The following is a 22,832-nucleotide window of genomic DNA, read 5'->3' on the forward strand; positions in this document are numbered from 1 at the left end:
GAGAAGCAGGCTCCATGCACCGGGAGCCCAACGTGGGATTCGATCCCGGGTCTCCAGGATCGCGCCCTGGGCCAAAGGCAGGCGCCAAACCGCTGCGCCACGCAGGGATCCCCATTACATGTCTTTCTGAGTCACTTTCTGTTTTGGTCATTTTTATTGGTTCTTGATCTTGGTATATTATGTACTGCTCAGTGTAAAGAACAAGTATCTGTAGCAATATTGTGAGGCCCAGGTTGATGTTTCTTTCCTGCAGACTTGTTTTTTTCACATTCCCCCTTTGCAAACACCAGACAACTGGTGACATCACCAATCTGAGTATGGGACCACCTCAGTAACTTAGTGGTTTATTTTGATCACTCAAATAACATGAAACTGTAATTCAAGTCTGTCCAAGGGCTGATTTATTTCTGGTTTCCTTTATTCTGGGAGTGTAGCTCTGAGGTTTCTGCTTTAAGTGAGTGGTGCCTTATCAAACTTCCTCCTTTTGGCACTCTTGCCTTTTTGACTTTTGCTTCTGGATTTTTAAAGGTTTTAAGAGCAAGACTGTTTTTCTCCTAGTGGAGAAAATCTTTCTGGATCTTCAAGTGCCTCAGAGCTGAAACCATTTAGGGTGGTTTAGATTACATCTCTAGGTCCTATTCTTTTGCCTTGATTTCAACCAGCTAATTCTTTACAATCTTAAGTCTTTCGGGGTGGGGGGGTGGGGATGTTAGGCTGTTTTAAAAATTTCCTTCAGTATTTGTCCTCAAAGGAACACTTCATCCAAGTTATTTAATTAGTTGAAGCCAAAATATCTGAGTTTTTAGGTCTTAAAGATTACTCAGCGTTATTCATCTAAAATTGTAGTGAAATCCAATTTTGCATACACAGTTTTTCTCAGTATGAATACTGGTAATCAAAAGACTGTTCTTGACACCTATATTATGTATTTACTCACACATTTGAATTCTGATTCCCAATTTGCATTATTCAATTTTGATTTCCATAGAGAACAGGTAGGATCAAGTGTTCTTTTTTTTTTTTTTTTTTAAGTGTTCTTTATATATACTTACGTACATAACTTTTGAGGGGCCGGGTCTTCTTAGTGGGAATGATTTAATTTTTATCTCAAGATTCCTTTGAAATGAACCATGCTATTATTGGCAGAGTGAGATATTTAAATGCTTCCTGGGTGTTCTTCCAAATTAGCTATAGAAAATGAAATAATGATTCATTTTCAGAAGCACTCTGAGCATCTTTACCTGTAATGTGACTGACTTAGATCTTCATATGGTTGGCTCTTTCTTGTTGCTGATATTTTTCACTTCAAATATCACCTTTTAAGAGAGGCCTCGGAGAAATCACCCCCCCCCCACACCCCCATAACAACGTCAGTATCTGATGATAATCTCGTGTCTTCCTAACAAAATGTAAAGCCCCATGAGGCAATAACCATGTCTATCTTGTTCACTACTGTCTTGTGTGTCGTATTTACCCATTCTCTAAAATGTATTAGGCAATCAGTAATTATTTAATGAATGAATAGAAGAAATATTTACTAATATTTTTCTGAAATTGTGACATTTTCTATAAATGTCAGTAGTACCTAAGAAATTTGTTATTCCATTGAACTAAAGTTTTATTTTTTAAAAAAAGTTTATTTATTTTGGAAAGAGAGAGAGAGTGCGCGGTGTGGGGGGGGGCGGGTAGAGTGAGAGGAAGAGAGAGAAACTCAAACAGACTATATGCTGAGCATGGAGCCCCATGCATGGTTCCATCTTAGGACATGGAGATCATGACCTGAGCTGAAATCAAGATTTGGATGCTTAACTGACCGAGCCACTAGGTGCCACAAGAACTAAAATTTTCTAAATCAAGTATAGTATCTGCTTTCTCTTGCCTTCTATTTTGCAAAAGCATTATTTGTAATTTGTAAGTGTTGAATGAAAACTCAGGTAATAAGAATTTGACCTAAAGTAAACGTTAGAGTGACAGAGAAATATTTAGTGTTAGGGATAACTGTGATTTTCTTGTTACATATTGAACTGAAAAGGAGGTCAGTGTTGCTGGAGTGAAGTGAGCCAAGGGAGAGAATAATTGGAGATATGAGAGGAGGGGAGTTTAAGGCCTTGTGACTCATGTGGACTTTGACTTTCACTCATAATATGTGAACACCATTTGAAGGTTTTGAGCAGAGTAGTGACATGATCTGATTTATTCTAAAGATTCTTGTGTGGAGGACAGACTGATGTAGTAGGTGAGTGTGGAGCCATAGGAATACTGAAGTACGGTCTATTTGTGGGCTCTGACATCAGTTTCACTGGCAAATTTGTCAGTCTCTGTGCTAAGACCACTCTGTCTTAATTTCTTTTCTATTTTATTTTATTTGAGTAATCTCTACACCCAAGATGGGGCTTGAACTCACAACCCTCAGATCAAGAGTCACATGCTCTACTACTAAGCCAGACAGTCACCCATCTCCTCTTTTAATTTCTTTTTTTTTTTTAAAGATTTTATTTATTTATTCATGAGAGACGCACAAAGAGAGGCACAGACATAGGCAGAGGGAGAAGCAGGCTCTCTTAGAGGAGCCTGATGTGGGACTCGATCCCAGGATCATGCCCTGAGCCAAAGGCTCAGTTCAACCACTAAGCCACCCAGACGTCCCCTCTCTCTTAATTTTTTTTTTTATTTAAAGATTTTATTTATTTATTCATAGAGACAGAGAGAGGCAGAGACACAGGCAGAGGGAGAAGCAGGCTCTATGCAGAGAGCCTGACGTGGGACTCGATCCAGGGTCTCCAGGATCATGCCCTGGGCTGCAGGTGGCGCTAAACCGCCAGGGCTACCCTCTCTTTTAATTTCTATAGTTCAGTTCTATGTCTCAATGTATTTGGTAGGACATCCTACCAGATCCTATCCTCAAGGTCCAGTCTTTCTATCTTTCTTATTAGGAGGGTGTTGGTAGCATTTGAGACTCTGTTCTTCCATATATATTTCAGAATCAGCTTGTCTTAATTCTTCAGAAAGCCCTGTTGGGATTTTGATTGCAATTGGATTGACTATATAGATTAATATGGAGAGAATTGACATCTTTATAATATTCACGCTTCCAGCCTTAAAACTGGAATAACTCTATTTATTTCGATCTTCTCTGATGCCTTTGAATAAAGTTATATATATATATATATATTTAAATAGAGGTTTTGGACATCTTTTATTATGCTAAATCTTTAGTGCCCCTTTTGTTATAAATGTGGTTTTAAAAATTACATTTTCTGTTTATTGATGTTTACAAATAAAATTGATATTTGTATATTAAGCTTATATTCAGTTACTTTGTTAACGTTTATAATTTGAATGATTTGTAAATGTCTTTGAATTTTCTATGTAGGCAATATTATCTGTAAATTCTATTTTGCTTCTCTTTTCAATCCAATATGTTACATTCATCTATTTTTTTCTTATTTTACTGAGATGGCTAAAACCCATCACGATAATGTTTAATAATAATGTTAATAAGCATTAATAGGACTTCTTGTATTCTTAATTTTTAAAGGGACTACATCTAATATTTTTGCCTTTATGAATGGTGTTTATTGTAGGTTTTTGTCAGATACTTTTATCATGCTATGAACATTTAAAAGCATTTAATTATGGATATATTGTTCTTTAGAAAGCTTGTACCAGTTTTATTCCGACCATCAGCATATGAAAAGGTACACTTCAAGTCAGTACTTTTCCACACCACATGGGTACTCCTATTTTTGAAAAGTTTCAAATTTCATAGACAGCAAATAATTTATTGATTTTGATTTATTTCTTTTAAATCAATATTTTCTGTTGGTACAGCTATTTTTCATAAAAATAGGATAGTTTTTTGAAACAAAATAACTTATTTTAAAATAATTTTAGGGATCCCTGGGTGGCTCAGTGGTTTGGTGCCTGCCTTTGGCCCAGGGCGCGATCCTGGAGACCTGGGATCGAATCCCACGTCGGGCTCCCGGTGCATGGAGCCTGCTTCTCCCTCTGCCTGTCTCTCTCTCTCTCTTTCTCTCTCTCTCTCTCTGTGTGTGTGACTATCATAAATAAATAAAAATTTAAAAAAATTTAAAAAAATAAAATAATTTTAGATTTAGAGAAAAGTTGGAAGGGTAGTACAAAGAATTTCTTGTTTCATAGACCCTTGACCCAAATTCCCTTATCGTCACCATTTTAATCATTCTTTATCTCTTTCTCCATACACACATACTTATTATTGTTTTCCTGAATGCTTTGTTGCAAAGTTTATCTCTAAAAATGTTGGTGTTCTTTTTTTGTTGTTGTTCATTACATTTTTTATTAGACTATCTTAGAGATTCTAGGCTACACCTTATTAATTCCCCAATTGAACTATTATTGACATTTAGCATATTAGTTTTAAGTGTACAACATAATCATTCAATACTAGTATATATTGTGAACACAGTAAGTCTAGTTAACATCACTACCCAGTTACCAATTTTTATTCCTTGTGATGAGAACTTCTAAGATCTCTCTTAGCAACTTTCAAATATATAATATAGTATTATTATTTACAGTTACATGTTGTACATCACTCATAATAATTTATAGTAAAAAAAATTTTTTTTTCTTATCCTGATTTAATCCAGTCCAGTATCATACATTATATTTAGTTATGTCTCCTAACTTTTGTGGAACAGTTACTTGGTTCCCTATCCTTTATTACCTAGACATTTTTAAAGAATACAGGCCAGTTAGTTACTTAGTAGAATGTCCCTCAGTTTGGGCTTGTCTGTTGCTGCCTATGGTTAGATTCAGGTTTTACCTTTTTGGAAGGAATGTGACAGAAGTGACATTGTGCTACATCCTATCAGGAGGCATATGATGTTGATTTGTTCTATTATTGATGATGTTAACTTTGATCACTTAATTAAGGTGGTGTCTGGCAGGATTCTTCACTATGAAATTACTATTTTTCCCCTTTTAATTAATGGGTATTTTGTAGTGGAGCTACTTTGAGACTAGATAATATCCTGTTTTCCATCAAACTTTCAAATACTAGTTTTAGCATATGTTGATGATACTTGCCTGAAATAATTATTACCAGGGTGGTTGCCAAATGGTGATTTTCTAATTCCATCACTCCATTTATTATTTGGAACTACACTCTCAGAAAGAGCTTTTCCTTCTCCATTTATTTATGTAAGTTGGGACTGGTGTGTTTTTATTCTATTCTGTGGTTTATACTCTAGTATATATATATTGTTGTTTGGATGTTTCTCATTTGACCAGAAGTGACTCCAGCTGACTCCTGTGTCCTTTAGACATGCTCCTGTCATTTCTTTGAGCATTACCATTCATTGAGCATTACCATCCTTTCTGGCACCACAAATGTATATCCTGGGCTTGTGTTATACTTTTTCCTCCTTTTGCCTGGGAATCAGCCATTTCTCTGAAGAACCTGGTTCCTTTTATTGGTGTACTAGCTGTGCTAATGGATGTTGGAGTTTCATTGCTTCTAGGCCCCCTCAGTAGACAGAGCTAGGGAATATATATATATGTGTGTATGTATATTTACACACCCATTTATATCTATTTCTCCATCTCTATATTAAGAACTGAGCTTCTGTGGTCTCTAATTCCAAGCCTTCATCCTTTTCATATTTGGCTTTTTTTTTTTTTAAGATTTTATTTATTTATTTAAGAGAGAGTGTGAGCACACAAGCGGGGGGGAGGGGTAGAGGGGGAGAGAGAAGCAGACTCCCTGCTTAGCAGGGAGCCCAATGCAGGGCTCAATCCCAGGACTCCAGGATCATTACCTGAGCCAAAGGCCTAACTGACTAAGCCACCCAGGTGCCCCCATCCTTTTTGTATTTGTAACTTCTTTTTATGAGACTAAGAAGCCAAATTCTCATTATCCACAGTGTATTTATTTACTTACTTGCTCAGTCTGAGAACACACATAATTTCATATCTCTGTGTAAAAACAAATATCTAAGTATAGTATTTGTTTATAAATTTTTTTTTTGTCTAAATTTAGATTGAGGAGAGTAGTTAAAACATTGTTCTCAAAAAGTTACCTGGAGTTAATTCTTTTCCCTCTGAATCCCTCTTCCCCTTCAGTGTAGTTATGTTATTCATTTCAAATACAGATAGGTACATTTGTTTTTGTTCATTTTGGGTTCTTCTCTCTAATTATTATTATTATTATTATTATTATTATTTTTAGTATATGAAACATTAACAGGATTATAAAAGCACTGTACAAAATACAAGGATAGGTTATTAGAGTGCTGAATAAAAAACTTAAGGCTTTTGTGTTTTCTTTTTCAGGGAATCATTTCATACTTCACATTTGAATAAATATGTGAAAATCCCTGTCAACCTGTGAGAATTTCTTCTTTCGACATTTTTGTTCTACTTCACAACTTTCTCAGAAGTTCTTTCTTGATGCCATGTTCTGTGGCTTGCATCAAAAGAGGAGTTTGTCTTCATGAAGATTCCTAACATTGGTAATGTGATGAATAAATTTGAGATCCTTGGGGTTGTAGGTGAAGGTAAGTTTAGTATTCCAAGTTTCTGAGCAATGTGTGTAGTTATGTATATATGGTAATTCATTTTTCATAAGTCTTCTTGATTTCTTCTTCTTTTTAAAAAGATTTTATTTATTTGAGAGAGAGCAAGCAAGAGAGAGCACAAGTCGAGGGGAGGGGCAGAGGGGACAGAGAGAAGCAGACTACCTGCTGAGTGGGGAGCCTGATGTGCGGAGCTCGATATGAGAACCCTGGGATCATGACCTGAGCCGAAGGCAGATGCTTAACTGACTGAGCCAGCCAGGCACCCCTCTGATTTTTCCTTTTTAGTAATTGTTGCTTGACTTAAAGATAACTTTATGGAGATTTTGAGAATGATTCTGTTGACAGGGTATGAATGATTATAATTATGGTTTCTTAGCATGTATTTATTCTTTTAGAAGGGGTAGGGGGCAGAGGGAGAGAGAATCTTAAGCAGGCTTCAGGCCAGTGTGGGGCTTGATCTCACAACCCTGAGATCATGACCTGAGCCAAAATCAAGAGTCAGAGGCTTAACTGACAGCCACCCAGGCACCCCTAGCATTTATATCTTTAAAGCAAATGTTAAAAAAATTTTTACTTTATGAATTTTCAAATAAATTGTGAATTTTAAAAGGAGTTTTAAAGATATACCTATGTGAACAGCAAAGCTGTTCTAGATTTTAATATTAAGTATTTAAATCATTTAAAAATAAATACAATTAAAATACAGTCTGGGATGACTGGGTGGCACCATGGTTTCTGCTCAGGTCATAATCTCAAGGCTGTGAGTTCAAGTTATGTGTTGTGCCATGTGCTGGACATGGAATCTGCTTGGGATTCTCTCTCCCTTTCTCTCTGCCCCTCCCCTGTGCTCTTGTTCATGCACATGCGTGCTCTCTTCCCCTCTCTCAAATAAATAAATAAATAAATCTTTAAAAAAAAATACAGTCTCTTCATTGGATACTTTAAATTCTGAAGTTGAAACCATATAAAAAGAATGGATCCCCTACCAAAAAAAAAAAAAAAGAATGTATCCTTTTTCATCAGTCAACCTCTTTTCCTTTTTTTCATTGATACTAATTATGTAAATAAAATTGATTCTTTTTTTTTAAATGAAATTCATTCTTGATGTCTTACCTACTCTGTTTTATATAGCTGCTTTTTTGTTTGTTTGTTTTTCCCCAAATGTATTATAATTACAGACTAATGCAATAAAGGTACTGACTGGAGCGGGTGAGCTCATAGGGTATAATAGTGTTGTAATGCTTCAAATTCTTGGCCTAAGTTTTTCTGGATCACAACTTTGATTTTCTTAGTATACCTGTAGTGGATCATCTTCTCAGGAATTGGCTCAGATTAATTAAACTACTAGACTGTTCTATAAATCAGAAAATTTCCGTTTCAGTTATAGTTGGAACTACCATTGCTATGTATTTTTTCCTTATAAACTACCTCAGATGCTTTCTGGCTAGGAAATACATATATATTAAGGAAATTAAAAATTGTGTAGTAAACTCTACATTCCTGTAGCCTGGGCAGTGTATTTTCACTCCATAGAAAAACTGGCATGGGCTGTTAAATTGTAATTGAAGGATTACCTGGTGATTATGGAGTTAAGTTAGATGGTGGTAGTAGCTGATTACATCTCGACTATGATAATAAGATTCATCGATCTCCACCAAAGTGAGGGAGACTTATTCTGATTCTCCAGATTCTGTTCAAGACACATTTCCCAATTTCATCTCTCTGAAGTTCCCTTGTCATAGATGTATGCAGACTTTGCCTGTCTGTTAATTTTCTTGACATCTCTACAAACCTCAAGTTATTATACATTACATTTTGATTCTGCTAATTAGGTTGTCACAATATAACTCTAACCTCTCAGGTTCCTGGGTATCTTGCTGTCAACTTTGTTCTGCCTCTAAAGAAGTAGTTTTTTGGCTAGATAAGAGGATAAGTAACCCAAACTGTAGTAACAAATCTCATCAAAGTATACCAAAAAAAGTGGAAGTGCTTAGCTATAAGTGGCCAGAGAACCTTGGACTACTTATGATCTGTGCTGAGTCTTTATTTATGGCAAAAATATAGCAACTCCTACTAGTTATTAATTGGGATGCGTAGGCCTATACTATCTTACCAGTCAGGAAAGACATTCTGTCTTCTAGGATTGAGAACATATTTGGTAGGCTTGGTACCTGAGCTTTCTACTGGGAAACACTAAGCCTTTAAATTTTAAATTTTCTACAATCTTTTGAGTTTATTTTCATTTACTCTTAAAGTTCTTATGTTTAAATTTTATCTCCAGAAATTTTAAGCTTGTATTTAAAATGTCTCCAATGAAGTTTTCTTTAAAAAGAGAAACATTTAAAAATACTTGTTAGGCAAATGAATTGCTTATGCTCTTGTTCTATAAAAAATACATATACTAAATATCCACATTCTATTTATATGTGGCTCATTGCATTATCACTGCAGAGTATTGTCATTTTAGGAATCATTATTATAACATATACTGATAGCCAATATAATCGAACTTTTATTTCTCTAAATGAAATAAATACATAAAAAACACATAAATAAAAACACAGTTTATATATGTGCCCCTAATTGTTTCTTTCTTTTTATTGTAGGAGCCTATGGAGTTGTACTTAAATGCAGACACAAGGCAAGTACATGGTTTTTGAAAAGAAAATAATGTATATGTTTAACTGTTTAGAAACTAATGTATTGTTCTGTGCATATGGGTGTTTAAAATTAAAACTGTCTGGCTATGATAATGATGTTTAGTGAAGTAGAACAAACATGTGAACCCAGAAAAAGACTACTTTTGGATAAACTTTGTCATGATTAGGTAGTCATTAATTATTTGCAATCATAGGCTATTTTTTTCTCAACTGACCTATGTATATAAGTGAACAGCTTCCTAATTGGAAGAGAGAAAAGGTGATAGAGAAGAAATCAAGGTAGTGACAGATTTATGTTCAAGTACTTTTGAGCAAGAAGGAGTTTCACTCAGTCATTATTTTTCACATAGATCCAATAACTTACATTATTTGGTAGATCTGAAACCAGATTTTGAAAGGTAGTGGATAGGTATTTGCTTATGAAATAGGTCTTCAGATAATAGTGTATGATTATCATTACTGGTTGTAGTTAATCACCCTTGAATAGCCTTGAAATGGATCTTACTATTTAGATTATTGGACTGTTATACTAATCATCAATTATTTAGGGAAGTTTTTTCAGATTTCCCATAGCTGTTGCTCAGTGGTAAGCATGTTTTACTCAGAAACTAACTTTAATGTGGCAAGTGTTGCAGCTGTAACAATTTTAAATGTTAGGTTAAATATCTTTCTGTTGGGATCCCTGGGTGGCGCAGCGGTTTGGCGCCTGCCTTTGGCCCAGGGCGCGATCCTGGAGACCCGGGATCGAATCCCACATCGGGCTCTCGGTGCATGGAGCCTGCTTCTCCCTCTGCCTGTGTCTCTGCCTCTCTCTCTCTCTCTCTGTGTGACTATCATAAATAAATAAAAATTAAAAAAAAAATTAAAAAAAAAATAAATATCTTTCTGTTATGGTATATATACCTAGTCTGAGTATTAGTATCTGGTCTCATGCTATTTTGTGTATAATTTTATTATTAAAGTTTTTTGTGATATTTTCTACTGGAATAATTTATGTCTGAGATGAATTTAGAAATTTAGCCCAAGTCATAATTTAAACTCTGAAAAGTATCTATCATAACATATATGTATGTGTGTTTATGCATAAATAAAGAGGATACCGTTTTTGTTTATTTTTTCTTAACTCTTGCACAAAAATGGTATGTTTTGGATCTAAGGCTTCATGACAGTTGATGTATTTTTGGATTTTAGGTCATAAATCTCCTAATGAATTTTCTATTCTTGAAATTGGGTGTTCAAAGTATCTTATATTGGTAATAATTATCTGAAGATCTCTGCCAGTAAATCCACAAAAATGGTTTGAATACTGGGGTTCTTGATCTAGGATAATTAAGAATTTAAAATAGTATACATAAAATAAATTTAGCATCTTGGATACCTTGTTAAGAAATATTACTGCAGTTGGAAATTAAACAAATGGAAAGCCCTCTAATGAATTGCTATACTGTTAATGAATTGCCTTGAGTTATAATAAATTTCTGAAGCTTAAAAAAATAAAATTCCTTGGTGGATACTACTCGGGGGAAATAGGTTGTTAGTTTCCAAGTTAAATTTGATTCTTTCAGTGAACGCAATACTTCCTTTTATACCATGACTCTGTTTATGCAGCATAAGTGGATGCTTAAGTTCTTAATCTATGTTTCTTTCTTTTTTTTCTTTTCTTTTCTTTTCTTTTCTTTTCTTTTCTTTTCTTTTCTTTTCTTTTCTTTTCTTTTCTTTCTTTTCTTTTCTCTTCTTTTCTTTCTTTTCTTTTCTCTTTTCTTTTCTTTACTCTCCTTTTCTTTCTTTTCTTTCTTCTTTTCAAAGATTTTGTTTGTTTATTCATGATTTTGTTTGTTTATTCATGAGAGACACAGACTGAGAGAAAGAGGCAGAGACATAGGCAGAGAGAGAAGCAGGCTCCTCGCAGGGAGCCTGATGTGGGACTCGATCCCGGATCCCAGGATCATGACCTGAGCCAAAGGCAGGCGCCCAACCACTGAGCCACCCAGGGGTCCCGTCTTTTTCTTTTTAAAAGATTTTATTTATTTGAGAGAGAGAGAGAGAGCACAAGAGAGTGTGTGCACAAGCAGGGGGAGGGGGGGGAAGGAGAAGCAGGCTCCCTAAGAGCAGGGAGCCCAATGTGGGCCTTGATCCCAGGACCCTGGGATCATGACTTGAGCTGAAGGCAGATGCTGAACCAACTGAGGTGCCCCCTTAATCTTAACCTTTGAGTTTTGAAGTTGAAAGTTTTCTGATACATAATGCAAATCTTCCAATAGTGTTTTCTCTCAGTCTTGTCATATTTCTTCTATAACTGTTTCCCCATGCTTTTTCTGACCTTATGTAAGCTCTCTTTCTGCCGTTATGTAAAAATGAACTTTATTATTTGAATATATTGTTTTTATCTTTCCATGTGTCTAGTGTGTTTATTTGTGTGTGAAGATATGCTTGTTACCTGTACTTGGTTCTCATAATGCACACTGTTAGTCCCAGCAAGATGGGACTAGAGTGAAAGTAGATGAGAAACAGATATCCCTGCTCTTGAGAAACCAACTCTAAATGTGAACTATGATTCCTAGCACACTTTGCGTTATAAAGACAAATAAACCATAGTTCTCTTGCTCTTGTCTGGCTTATGGTCTGAAGAGGTAGAAAACAGATACTTTAAAAAATAACCCATGAGATTGTTGCAAATGACATTGCATCTAAAAAATATCTCTTTTTACTGACCTTCACTAAATGAGGGACTTGTAGACCAGCTCTCTAAGTATTGTTGTTTTTCCTTTACATGCGTCTAAAAAGATTTTGCTGGATGAAAAATGTAACACATAAATTAGTGCCTAACCCAGAGTACTATAAAACTCTTTGTAGAATATGCAGCTGTTTAGGCATTAGATTTGTTATAGATATATCCTCTTTTTAGCTAGAATCAGACCTTCGAATCTTTCCTCCATTATCCAAAAAGAGAGAATTTGATTCATCTAAGATTTTACCCTTTGGGATCGAACAAATGTATTAAAATGAAATCTCATGTTATAGTTAAAAATGGATATAATCCTCCCTGTTGTACCTATGATATGTAAAATAATCATACCTATATATTTTGTGTAACTTTTAAAAATTTAATGAAACACAAAAATGTATAAATCAGGTCTGTATGATTATATATGCATAGGTACATGTGATGACTTATGCATCAATTTGATCTCTTTTGGATAAGGTTGGCTGTGGGTGTTTATATAATTAAAAAATTCCTAGCACATTATCTATTTGAGCAAGTATGAAAGAAAGCTACTGTTACAATCTGTGTAGTAATTGCAAGAAATTTAGAGGTCATGTTTATAAACAAATGTATCTTGTCTTTTTTTTTTTTTTGTATCTTGTCTTTTGAGAACACGGCATGGTGTTGGGCTGTTTCATGCCAAAGACAATACTCCTTAATTTTCTGAAACAAATGCTGCACAGTTAAAAAAGAAAAATGCAACTGTACTCTCTTTTCCTCTGTTTATTGTATTTACACACATTGACATATATATATGAAACGTCTTAGCAGTAAGTGTTAAGCTACTTATGGTACCTTAGGACTACTCACATTTGGAAGAAGTTCTGGTTTGGACCTTTACTCTCCAGATATGTGTTGCTGGTTCTCTTATTATTTACATGTCTGCTTTGAAGTGCTTATGCATATTTTATAGCATGCTTTTCTTTTGCAGAAGCTCAGAGAGGTCATCTTTATAACAAAGCAGGGCAAATGGAAAGTGGTGACATAGGGAGATGTGCTTAGAAGTGGAAAATGGGGGTGGGGGTTTGTACAGCCTGACTGAGAGAGATTGGGGGGCAATGCTAATTCATCCTAGGACAGGGAAGTACTGATTCATGTATTTCCTTTGGTTGTGGTTGACATATGAGAAATTTTTGTTTGTTTTGAAGTGGTAGGTGACATATGCTCTTGGGATAACTAATTATACAACGCCATGAAGAATCCAGCATTGGGGTAGAACCAAGAAGTATTTAATAAATAATAAAGTTGACTTAAATTACAGAATCAAAAATGAAGGCCACTGTAGAAAGCTATCGTAGAGTATCAGGTTCCTGTGGAAAGATTAGAGATGATCCCAAGGGTTTGTGGTAAACTGAAAAATCATTGCTATTATTTATATGACTGACAAACAAAGGGGAGCTTTGGGGAAGAAATAATGAGTTTGGCTTTCATAAAAAAGAAAGAATAAAATGGCAGCAGAATACCAAACTTGGTAATAAATACCACATACGGAGCATCTAACATATACCAGCTAACTCTGCTAGTTGTTGTCTACTTAATCCTCACAACAGCCCTATTCTTCTACCCATTTTACAGATAAGAAAGTGGAGTCATTAGAGAGGTTATATGTTAGAGCCAAGATTATGCAGCTAAGAAATGGTGGAACTGGCTTTGATATGATGCCAGAAATCACTAACTTGAGCATAACTGTGAAATGTTACGGACCTGTCAAGAGGGAGTGCAGAGCAGAGTTAAGGGCATGTTTAAATAGTCCTACTGAAAGGAGTGGGAAGCAGACCTCTAGAAAGAAAGAGAGATTCTTTAAAATGGTACTCCAACAGTGTAAAAATCCATAAAAACACCATGATGTGCTTGCTTCAGCAGCACATATACTAAAAACACCCATGATGATAAAGATTGAGGGGTGAGAAGATCCATTTCATTTAACATTTTCATTTATTGATGACCCTTTTCAGTGAAATGGTACCTTGAATGCCAAATTGCAAGAAGTTAAGGAGAGAGCAGGTGGTTGAGAAAATCTGTATTGTGCCATTTTTCTCTTTTGAGAGTTGTGAAATTGAGATTAAGAGTAATAGAATAGATGTGATTAAATACTCACTAGTCAGGAATACCCATATTCCTCCCCCCTCGCAAAAGGCTTCTTGCGTTATTATCGCTTATTATGCACGATTTGTCTTTTGTTATAAAGGTTCATTTTTAGCAAGCATTATATATTTTGAATTAGCGATTCCTTTTTTTCTTTTTCAGATTAATTTTATTTTCCACCAAAAAGCTGAATGATGATTCAGTCACTTTTAAAAAATAAAAAACAACTTTTTAAAAGAAGATACTTGAGGAAAAGTCAATGAACCATCACCAGTTTAACAGATTACTTATAGTCTGCCATCCAAAACCACACAGTTAGTTATTTTCTACTAAAACAAAATAAACTTTCAGTTTTTTTCCACATTAAATGAAACAAGTCTTAAAAATTTTTTTAGGTTTAAGTTTTACATGTGAATTGAGTTCTTAAAACACAAAAGAGATGAATCAATAACGACAAACAATATATAGGATTAATTATATTATTTTCTTTGTCATTACTTTCCTCCTTATTTAGATATAAGTAGGATGTGGGTTCCTGGTTCTTGTGTACAAAATTTCTAGCATTTGAAGAAAATTAGAGAGAGGCTTGGGTTTTTAATAAAGATTGTAAGCAGTTGGAAATATTTCAGTATAGATTATTTCACCATAATCATTTTTTTAAATAATCACACTTTCCTAAAATGACTTTAATTTACTACAAGTTATGGAGATTACTGAGATGACAATGTTAAACTGGACTTTGGGTCAGGAACAAGGATCATAGGAATTATTAGTGGGGGAAGATATCTTCTGTCAACTCTTAAAGGGGTACTCAGAACCATGGAGATTACTGAGATGACAATGTTAAACTGGACTTTGGGTCAGGAACAAGGATCATAGGAATTATTAGTGGGGGAAGATATCTTCTGTCAACTCTTTTTTTTTTAATTAATTAATTAATTAATTAATTATTTATGATAGTCACACACAGAGAGAGAGGCAGAGACACAGGCAGAGGGAGAAGCAGGCTCCATGCACCAGGAGCCCGATGTGGGATTCGATCCCGGGTCTCCAGGATCGCGCCCTGGGCCAAGGGCAAGCGCCAAACCGCTGCACCACCCAGGGATCCCTCTTCTGTCAACTCTTAAAGGGGTACTCAAAGAACCAAGAGAGAGGTGGTTTCCTCTCTTGGTCTATTTTTTCTTGCTGATCCAATTAATTGTAGAACAGTTTCTGGAACACTACAAAGGTCTTATCAAAATCATGCTTTGTATTATAATATTTTGTATTTCAGATTCTACTAGTCTTTTGATACAGGGCCAACTACCTATGTTTCTGTTGTCTTGTTATCAATAAAAGAAATAATGGCTCATGTATCAATTAACAGGCGAGTCTAACTTCTTCAGGGAACTAAAAGAATTTTTGGGCTTTTATCATCTTCATTGTTACCATTATTATCATTATCCTGATCTAGATTTGTTTTGTTTGTTAGGTTTTTAGTTAATGGGATAAAGAAATGATCATGTTAGAACTGTCTGGTACTAACTACATGTATTGTCTACACAGAAGACTTTACCTTGTTCATCCTTCTCACAGTGACTCAATTCCTAAATGATTTGTCCATCCCTTCCCCACATACTCCACTACCCCCAACTAGAGGATGAGTTGGCAGGGGCACTAGATGGACTTGGAAGTTTTCTTTTTTGCTAATCATGAAAACATGATGTTCAAAGAAAAGAACATTCTATACCTTCTTCAGATGAATAATTTCATTAGTCTCTGATAAATGTCTGTGCTTAAGGGATTTACACTAGCTCTTTAATGCAAATTCTTTTTAAAACTTCAGGAGCAAAAATGAAAGCAAATCATTTTTTTTTAAAACACAGGCCTGAATTATGTATTCACTGGTAATACAAGAAAAGCAACTGATCAACAAATGCCCATATGGTGGGTACTTTGAAGTAGTTAAGCATAACTATCAGTTGTTGAAAACAGTAACTGGAAAGTAGTACAGTGATCTATTTCTATCTAAATGATAATATCATCCTGAAATACTCTTAAAAGCTATAGTTTATATTCTATAATGCTTTTGAGCTTTACTCTTTTCTAAGTTAAAGATTTTTTTTCATATGTTAAAACCTTTTGATTTTAAAATATCAAAAAAAAATTTTTTTGTACCTTCTGTACTTAAAGCAGTGCACCAATTCAACCAAATATCTGCTTAAGAAAAATCTTTTGAGTGCTCACAAAATATCAGGTACTCTGCCTGACACTGGTTCTGTAGAAGTCAATAAGTAATTCCTATTTTTAAGAAATTTAGTCTAGCATCTATAAATCAAAAAATATAAGATCGTGTTCTCTCCCCTCCCCTTAAGGAAGCTTAACATATAGCTTGGTAGAGGTAAATTTGAGAGAAGATTATAGTTAAATGATGTGAAACCTTCTTTCCCATTTTTTTCAATAAATTATTCATGAAAGCCTACATAGGAAAAAAATCATGTCGGTAATAAAAGAAAAAAAGATAAGTATTTCCTAGAATCCCATAAAAGGACTACCATAAAGACGGAAATAAATTAGGAAGTAGTGCCATTAATTGAGGACAGTTGAATGAAAATGGTATAAAGTGGGAAATTTGTTTGCTTCTGAGTGTCAGAGGGCCCAGAACCCTTGGGTGGAGTATTGATATTGATGACTGTAGAACCTTCCCTACGTGGCACAACTGAAAACTTGATCCACATGGTTCATTCAGGTTGTTTCCCTTAACACCACTGTATTTGGATGGGCAGGAGAGCCTCCCTGACAGTGTAGATCTGGAGTTGGCAAACTTCCAAATGTGGCTCACAATTTTATAAATAAAATTTTATTGGAATATAGCCATATTCATCCATTTCTGTATTTTCTGTGGATACTTTGTACTAAAATGACAATAGTCCAGTAGTCGTGACGGAGACTATATGACATACAAAGCCTAAAATATTTGTTATGTGGCCTTTAACAGAGAAAATTTGCTGACTCCTAATGTTGAACAAGCTCTAACAAGGAAATTTCTGTGGAAACAGCATAGTGGCCTCAGTGGGTCATTGGTCTCAATTTCTATTTGTCTCTTTTGCCCTTGGAACTCTTGGAGTCTGAGGAATAGAGTTAATCAAAGTGTGGGACTTACACTGAAAATTGCTTTTCTCTAGAGCTGGGCTAGGATAAATCGTTTCAATGGCTGGGTAGGAAATTCTGTATTGGTTACCTCTTTCACATATCAACTGTCACAGAAATGGACTTTGCCAGGGACTGGGCATACAGAGACACATACCGCCTATTTGCCCTGACTGTGTCCTGTCACTGGCCTGAATAACTCTTTTCAGCCAAAGGTGAATACAAAGTGGGGCACCTGGGTAGCTCAGTCAGTTAAGCATCTGCCTTCAGCTCAGATCATGGTCCTGGGGTCCTGAGATTGAGCCTCAAATCGGGTTCTCTGCTCAGGGAGTCTGCTTCTCCCTCTCCCTCTCCCCCTCGCTCATATTCTCTCTCTCTCTCTCTCAAAATAAAGTCTTAAAAAAAAAACCCGATGAGTACAAAGAATAAAACAATCTTCATTGAGACTATAAAAGAATACTTGCATTCAAGAGGAGATTCTTTCAATATGAACAGTGAAAGTCTTTGGAGACTAAAAATTTCAGATATCTTCTGAATATAATTCAGGTGAACATAAATGAGAAATTAAGAAATAGTAATAATTTCTATTCTAAGTACCTTTTGACTTCTAGGCATCATGTTAGGTGCTTTATTTTCATTAGTCTAAATTTTTATAACAACTATAAGTACAGATTACCTTCTTTTTACCTGGGGGAAACTATTGCTCAGATAGGTTAATTTCCTGAAGTCTTTACAAGTTAGTAAGTGGTAGACCCAGGAGTTAAGTCACATTTTAGGCCCCTTAAAGAAAAAAAAAAAGATTCAGGTAAAATTGACATAACATACAATTAATTTTATTTTTTTTAATATTTATTTTAGAGAGAAAGTGAGCAAGGAGGAGCAAAGGGAGAGGGACAGGCAGACTGCACATAGAGACTGATGTGGGGTTCGATCTCAGAACTCTGAGATCCTTACCTGAGCCAAAATCAAGATTTAGTCGCTCAACTGACTGAGCCACCCACGTGCCCTCAAATCAGTCATTTTATTTATTTTATTTTTAGAAGATTTTATTTATTCATTCATGAGAGACACAGAGAGAGAGAGAGAAAGAGGCAGAGACACAGGCAGAGGGAGAAGCAGGCTCCATACAGGGAGCCCGATGTGGGACTCGATCCCAGAACTCCAGGATCACACCCTGGGCAGAAGGTAGTTGCTCAACCACTGAGTCACCCAGGCGTCCCTCCAAATCAGTCATTTTAAAGTGCACAACTCAGTGTTTACACTCACACTCAGTGTTTACAGTGTTGCACAGTCACTACCTCTGTCAAGGTATAAAATGTTTTCATGACCTCAATAGAAAACCTCACCCATTAAGCACCTACTCCCCATGTCTCCTCCTCTGTATCCCTGACAACCATCAATCTACTTTCTGTCTCTATAGATTTACCTATTTTGGATCCCATTTCATATAATGGGATCATATACAATGTATGACCTTTGCAGTTTGCCTTCCTTCATTTAGCATAGTATTTTTGAGATTCATCCATATTGCAGCATATATCAGTCCTTCATTCCTTTTTATGACTGATTAATATTCCATTGTATGAATATATCACATTTTGTTTATCCATTCATCTGTCAGCGGATATGTGGGTTGTTTTTCACCTTCCATGTTCTGGCTACTGTGAACAGTGCTGCTGTGAACTTTTGTGTAAAAGAGTTCCTGTTTGCAGTTCTTTGTGGGTTTATACCTAAGAGTGGAAGTGATAGGTAATGTGGGAGTTCTGTGTTCAACTTTCCAAGGAAACGAAAAACTTTTTCCACAGCAGCTGCACCACTTTACATTCCCGCCAGCAATGTGCAAAGGTTCCAATTTCTCCATATCCTTGCTAATAACTTGTTTCCTTATTTTTGTTGTTGTTGTGACCATCCTAGTGACGTAAAGTGGTAGCATATTGTGCATTTGATTTGTATGTCCGTAATGATAGTGATGTTGAGCATCTTTTTTTGTGCTTGTTGATCATTTGCATATCTTCTTTGGAAAAATATCTATTTAAATCCTTTGCCCGATTTTTAAAGTTTAAATTCTAGTTAGAAACCACATATTGTGTGGTTTTGGGAGTAGAATTTAGTGCTTTATGATTTACATTTGATGCCCATTGCTCATCCCAGCATGTACCCTCTTTAATACTCATCATCCATTTAGCCATACTGCCTCTTTTTTTATTTTAAAAGATTTTACTTATTTATTCATGAGAAACACACAGAGAGAGGCAGAGATATAGCCAGAGGGAGAAGCAGGCTCCCTATGGAGAGCCTGAATCAGGATTCGATCCCAGGACTCTGGGATCATGACCCGAGCCAAAGACAGAGGCTCAACCACTGAGCCACCCAGGTGCCCCACCCTGCCCACCTTTTGAGTTGTTGGTATTATTAAGTTGCAAGAGTTCTTTATATATTTTGGATAAAAGTCCTTTATCAGATATATGGTTTGCAAATATTTTTTCCTCATTCTGTGGGTTGTTCACTTTCTTAATAACGTGTCTTTTGCATTAAAGTTTTTAATTTTGATAAAATCTAGTTTATCTCTTTTTTTCCTCTGTTGCTTGTGTTTTTGAAACTACTGCCAAATCCAAGGTCATGATGGTTTATGACAAATCCAAGGTCATGATGGTTTATGCCTTTAAAAATTAATAGTTTGAAAAAAATAGTTTGATTTTAGCTCTTTATTTAGGTGGTTAATTCATTTTGAGTTAATTTTTTTTTTTTTTTTTTTTTTTTTTTTTTCATTTTGAGTTAATTTTTATATGTAATATGAGATAGGGGTCCACCTTCATTCTTTTGGATGTAGATATCCAATTTTCCCACCATTTGTTGAGGAGACAGTTTTCTTCCTTTTCATTGGTGATGTCACCCTTGTTGAAAATAAATTGACCATCACTGTATGGGTTTATTTTCAGACTCTCAATTTTATGCCGTTGGTCTATACGTCTGTCCTTATGCCAGTCCATACAACTTCAAAGATTTTATTTACTTTTTATAGAGAGAGAGAGAGAGCACAAGCACAGGCGAGGGGCAGAGGGAGAGGGAGAAGCATGCTCCCCGCTGAACAGGGAACCTGACTCAGGGCTCTATCCCAGGACTTCATGATCATGACCTGATCCGAAGGCAAATGCTTAAGTGATTGAGCCACCCAGCCTCCAATTTTCTTCCTCACCCCTAAAAGAAACTGCAGCAATTAAGCAAGAACTCCCCCATTCCCCTTTGCCACCAGCAACTTCTGATCTACTTTCTGTCTCTACAGTTTTGTCTATTTTATATATTTCATATACATGGAATAATACAGTATTTATGTCTGGCTTCTATTAGTGTAGAGTTTTTATGGTTCATTCATGTTGCATGTATCAGAGCTTCATTCCTTTTTATAGCTGAATAATATTCTCTTGTATACATATACCACATTTTGTTTACCCATTCATTTGTTGATGGACACTTGAATTGCTTCTACTTTTGGCTAATGTGAATAATGCTGCTATGAACATTCACATACAAATATTTTGAGTCCTTGCTCTTAATTCTTTTGTATATATACCTGGAGTAGAATTGCTGGGTCATATGGTAATTATGTGTTTAACATTTTGTGGACTACTGGCTATTACTGTGTTTTGATTTTTTAACCTGCAACTTTGCTGAATTCATTTGTTCTAATATATGGATTCTTTAGGATGGATGGATATATATATATATATATATATATCATCTATATGAGAATAGTTTTATTTCTTCCTTTTTAATTTGGATACCTTTTATTTCTTTGTGTTGCCCAGTTGTTCTGGCTAAAACTTCTAGTATAATGTTATTAAGTGGTGAAAGTGGGCGTCTTTTTCTTGCTCCTGATTTTGAGCCTTTCAGTCTTTTACCACTGACTCTGCATGATGTTAGCTGTAGTTTTTCATAAATGCCCTTTATCAGGTTGAGGAAGTTGCCTTCTATTTGTCATCTGCTTGTCTATCATGGATATGGTGTGTGGGATAAGGTAGGTGGGCAGTTTAAAATGCATACCGCACTCATATCACAAAGTAGCTACTTCCTTTATCAAGTCTTTCCTTGGTTGCAGAATTCTAGAAAAGTTGATCCTAGCACTTTTTCCAGCTTATTATTTATTTCTTTGGAAGGATAGAGTCCCGGATTTCCCTATTTTGCCATTTCAGTGACATCAGTCTGCAGATAAGTGGTTTGCACATATTTTCTCCCAGTCTGTGGCATGTCTTTTTGTTAACAGTGACTTTATTTATTTATTTTGAAAAAGATTTTATTTATTTATTCATGAGAGGCAGAGAGAGAGAGAGAGAGAGGCAGGCAGAGACACAGGCAGAGGGAGAAGCAGGCTCCATGCAGGGAGCCCGATGCGGGACTCGATCCCGGCACTCCAGGATCACGCCTTGGGCCAAAGGCAAGCGCCAAACCGCTGAGCCACCCAGGGATCCCCTTGTTTATTTTTAAAAAAGATTTTATTTTTTTTTGAGAGAGAGAGCAAGAGAGCAAGCGCAAGTGGGGCAGAGAGGCAGATGGAGAGGGAGAAGCAGACTCCCTGATGAGCAGGGAGCCTGATGCATGAAGCGGGGCCCTGATGCGGAACTTGATCCCAGGACCCTGGGATCATGACCTGAGCCCAAGGCAGATGCTTAACCGACTGAACCACCCACGTGCCCCTATTAACAGTGACTTTAGCAGACCAGAAAATTTTAATGACGTCCAACGTACCAGTTTTTTTCATGGATTGTCTTTTTGATATTGTATCTAAAAACTCATCACCAAAGTCCATAGTTACCTAGATTTTTTAGGCTATCTTTTAGAAGTTTCGTTATTTTGTATCTAGGTCTGTGATCCACTTTTGAGTTAGTTTTTATGAAACTTAAAAGGTTTATATCTAGATTTTTTTTTTTTTTGCATATGGATGTCCAGTACCATTTGTTGAAAAGACCTTTCCCCCCTATTGGATTGCCTCTGCTTCTTTGTCAGAGATCAGCTGTGTTTGAGTCTATTTTTGGGCTCTGTTCTGTTCCAGAAAATAGCTTACTGGGATTGGGATCTCATTGAATCTATAGGTCAAGTTGAGAAGAATTGACATCTTAATATGAGTTATCTAATTCTTGAATGCAGAATATCTCTCCATTTATTGAAATCTTTGATTTCTTTAAACATAACTATATAGATTTTTGCATACAGATCTTGGAAACATTGTGTTAGATTTATACTTCAGTACTTTATTGTGTGTGTGATAATGTAAATGGTATTGTTTTAAATTTTCATTTCCAATTATTCATTGATTTTTGTATAGTACCCTTGTAAATTGTGACCTAGATAGAATTATTAGTTCCAGGAATTTTTCATTGTAGGTTTTTTGGTATATTCTTCATGGACAATTCTATCATCTGTGAACAAAACAGTTTATTTTTTCTTTCCCAATCTATATTCCTTTTATTTCCTTTTCTTGTCTTACTGTATTAGTTATGACTTCCAGTAAAATGTTGAATAAAAGTGGTGAGAGGGATCATCCTTATCTTGTTCCTGAGCTTAGTGGGAAGGTATGCAGTTTCTTACAATTAGGAATGATACTAACTGTAGGTGTTTTGTAGATATTCTTTATTAAGT

The 22,832-nt window shown here is 35.6% G+C and overlaps 1 protein-coding gene across 13 annotated transcripts in view; it reads left to right on the top strand.

Annotated features, from left to right (window-relative positions):
- CDKL5 (cyclin dependent kinase like 5) overlaps window positions 1–22,832 on the top strand; it is a 212,744-nt gene that overhangs the window by 79,228 nt on the left and 110,684 nt on the right. For all 13 annotated transcript variants that reach the window (XM_038586967.1, XM_038586972.1, XM_038586964.1 and 10 more), the window contains 2 exons: window positions 6,316–6,539; window positions 9,167–9,201. In XM_038586967.1, the coding sequence (XP_038442895.1) occupies window positions 6,476–6,539; window positions 9,167–9,201 (99 nt within the window). In that variant the 5' untranslated portion in view covers window positions 6,316–6,475. The remainder of the gene's footprint in view (window positions 1–6,315; window positions 6,540–9,166; window positions 9,202–22,832) is intronic.

The sequence above is a fragment of the Canis lupus genome, chromosome X, assembly GCF_011100685.1.
Source record: "Canis lupus familiaris isolate Mischka breed German Shepherd chromosome X, alternate assembly UU_Cfam_GSD_1.0, whole genome shotgun sequence".
In the NCBI taxonomy this organism is placed as follows: domain Eukaryota; kingdom Metazoa; phylum Chordata; class Mammalia; order Carnivora; family Canidae; genus Canis; species Canis lupus.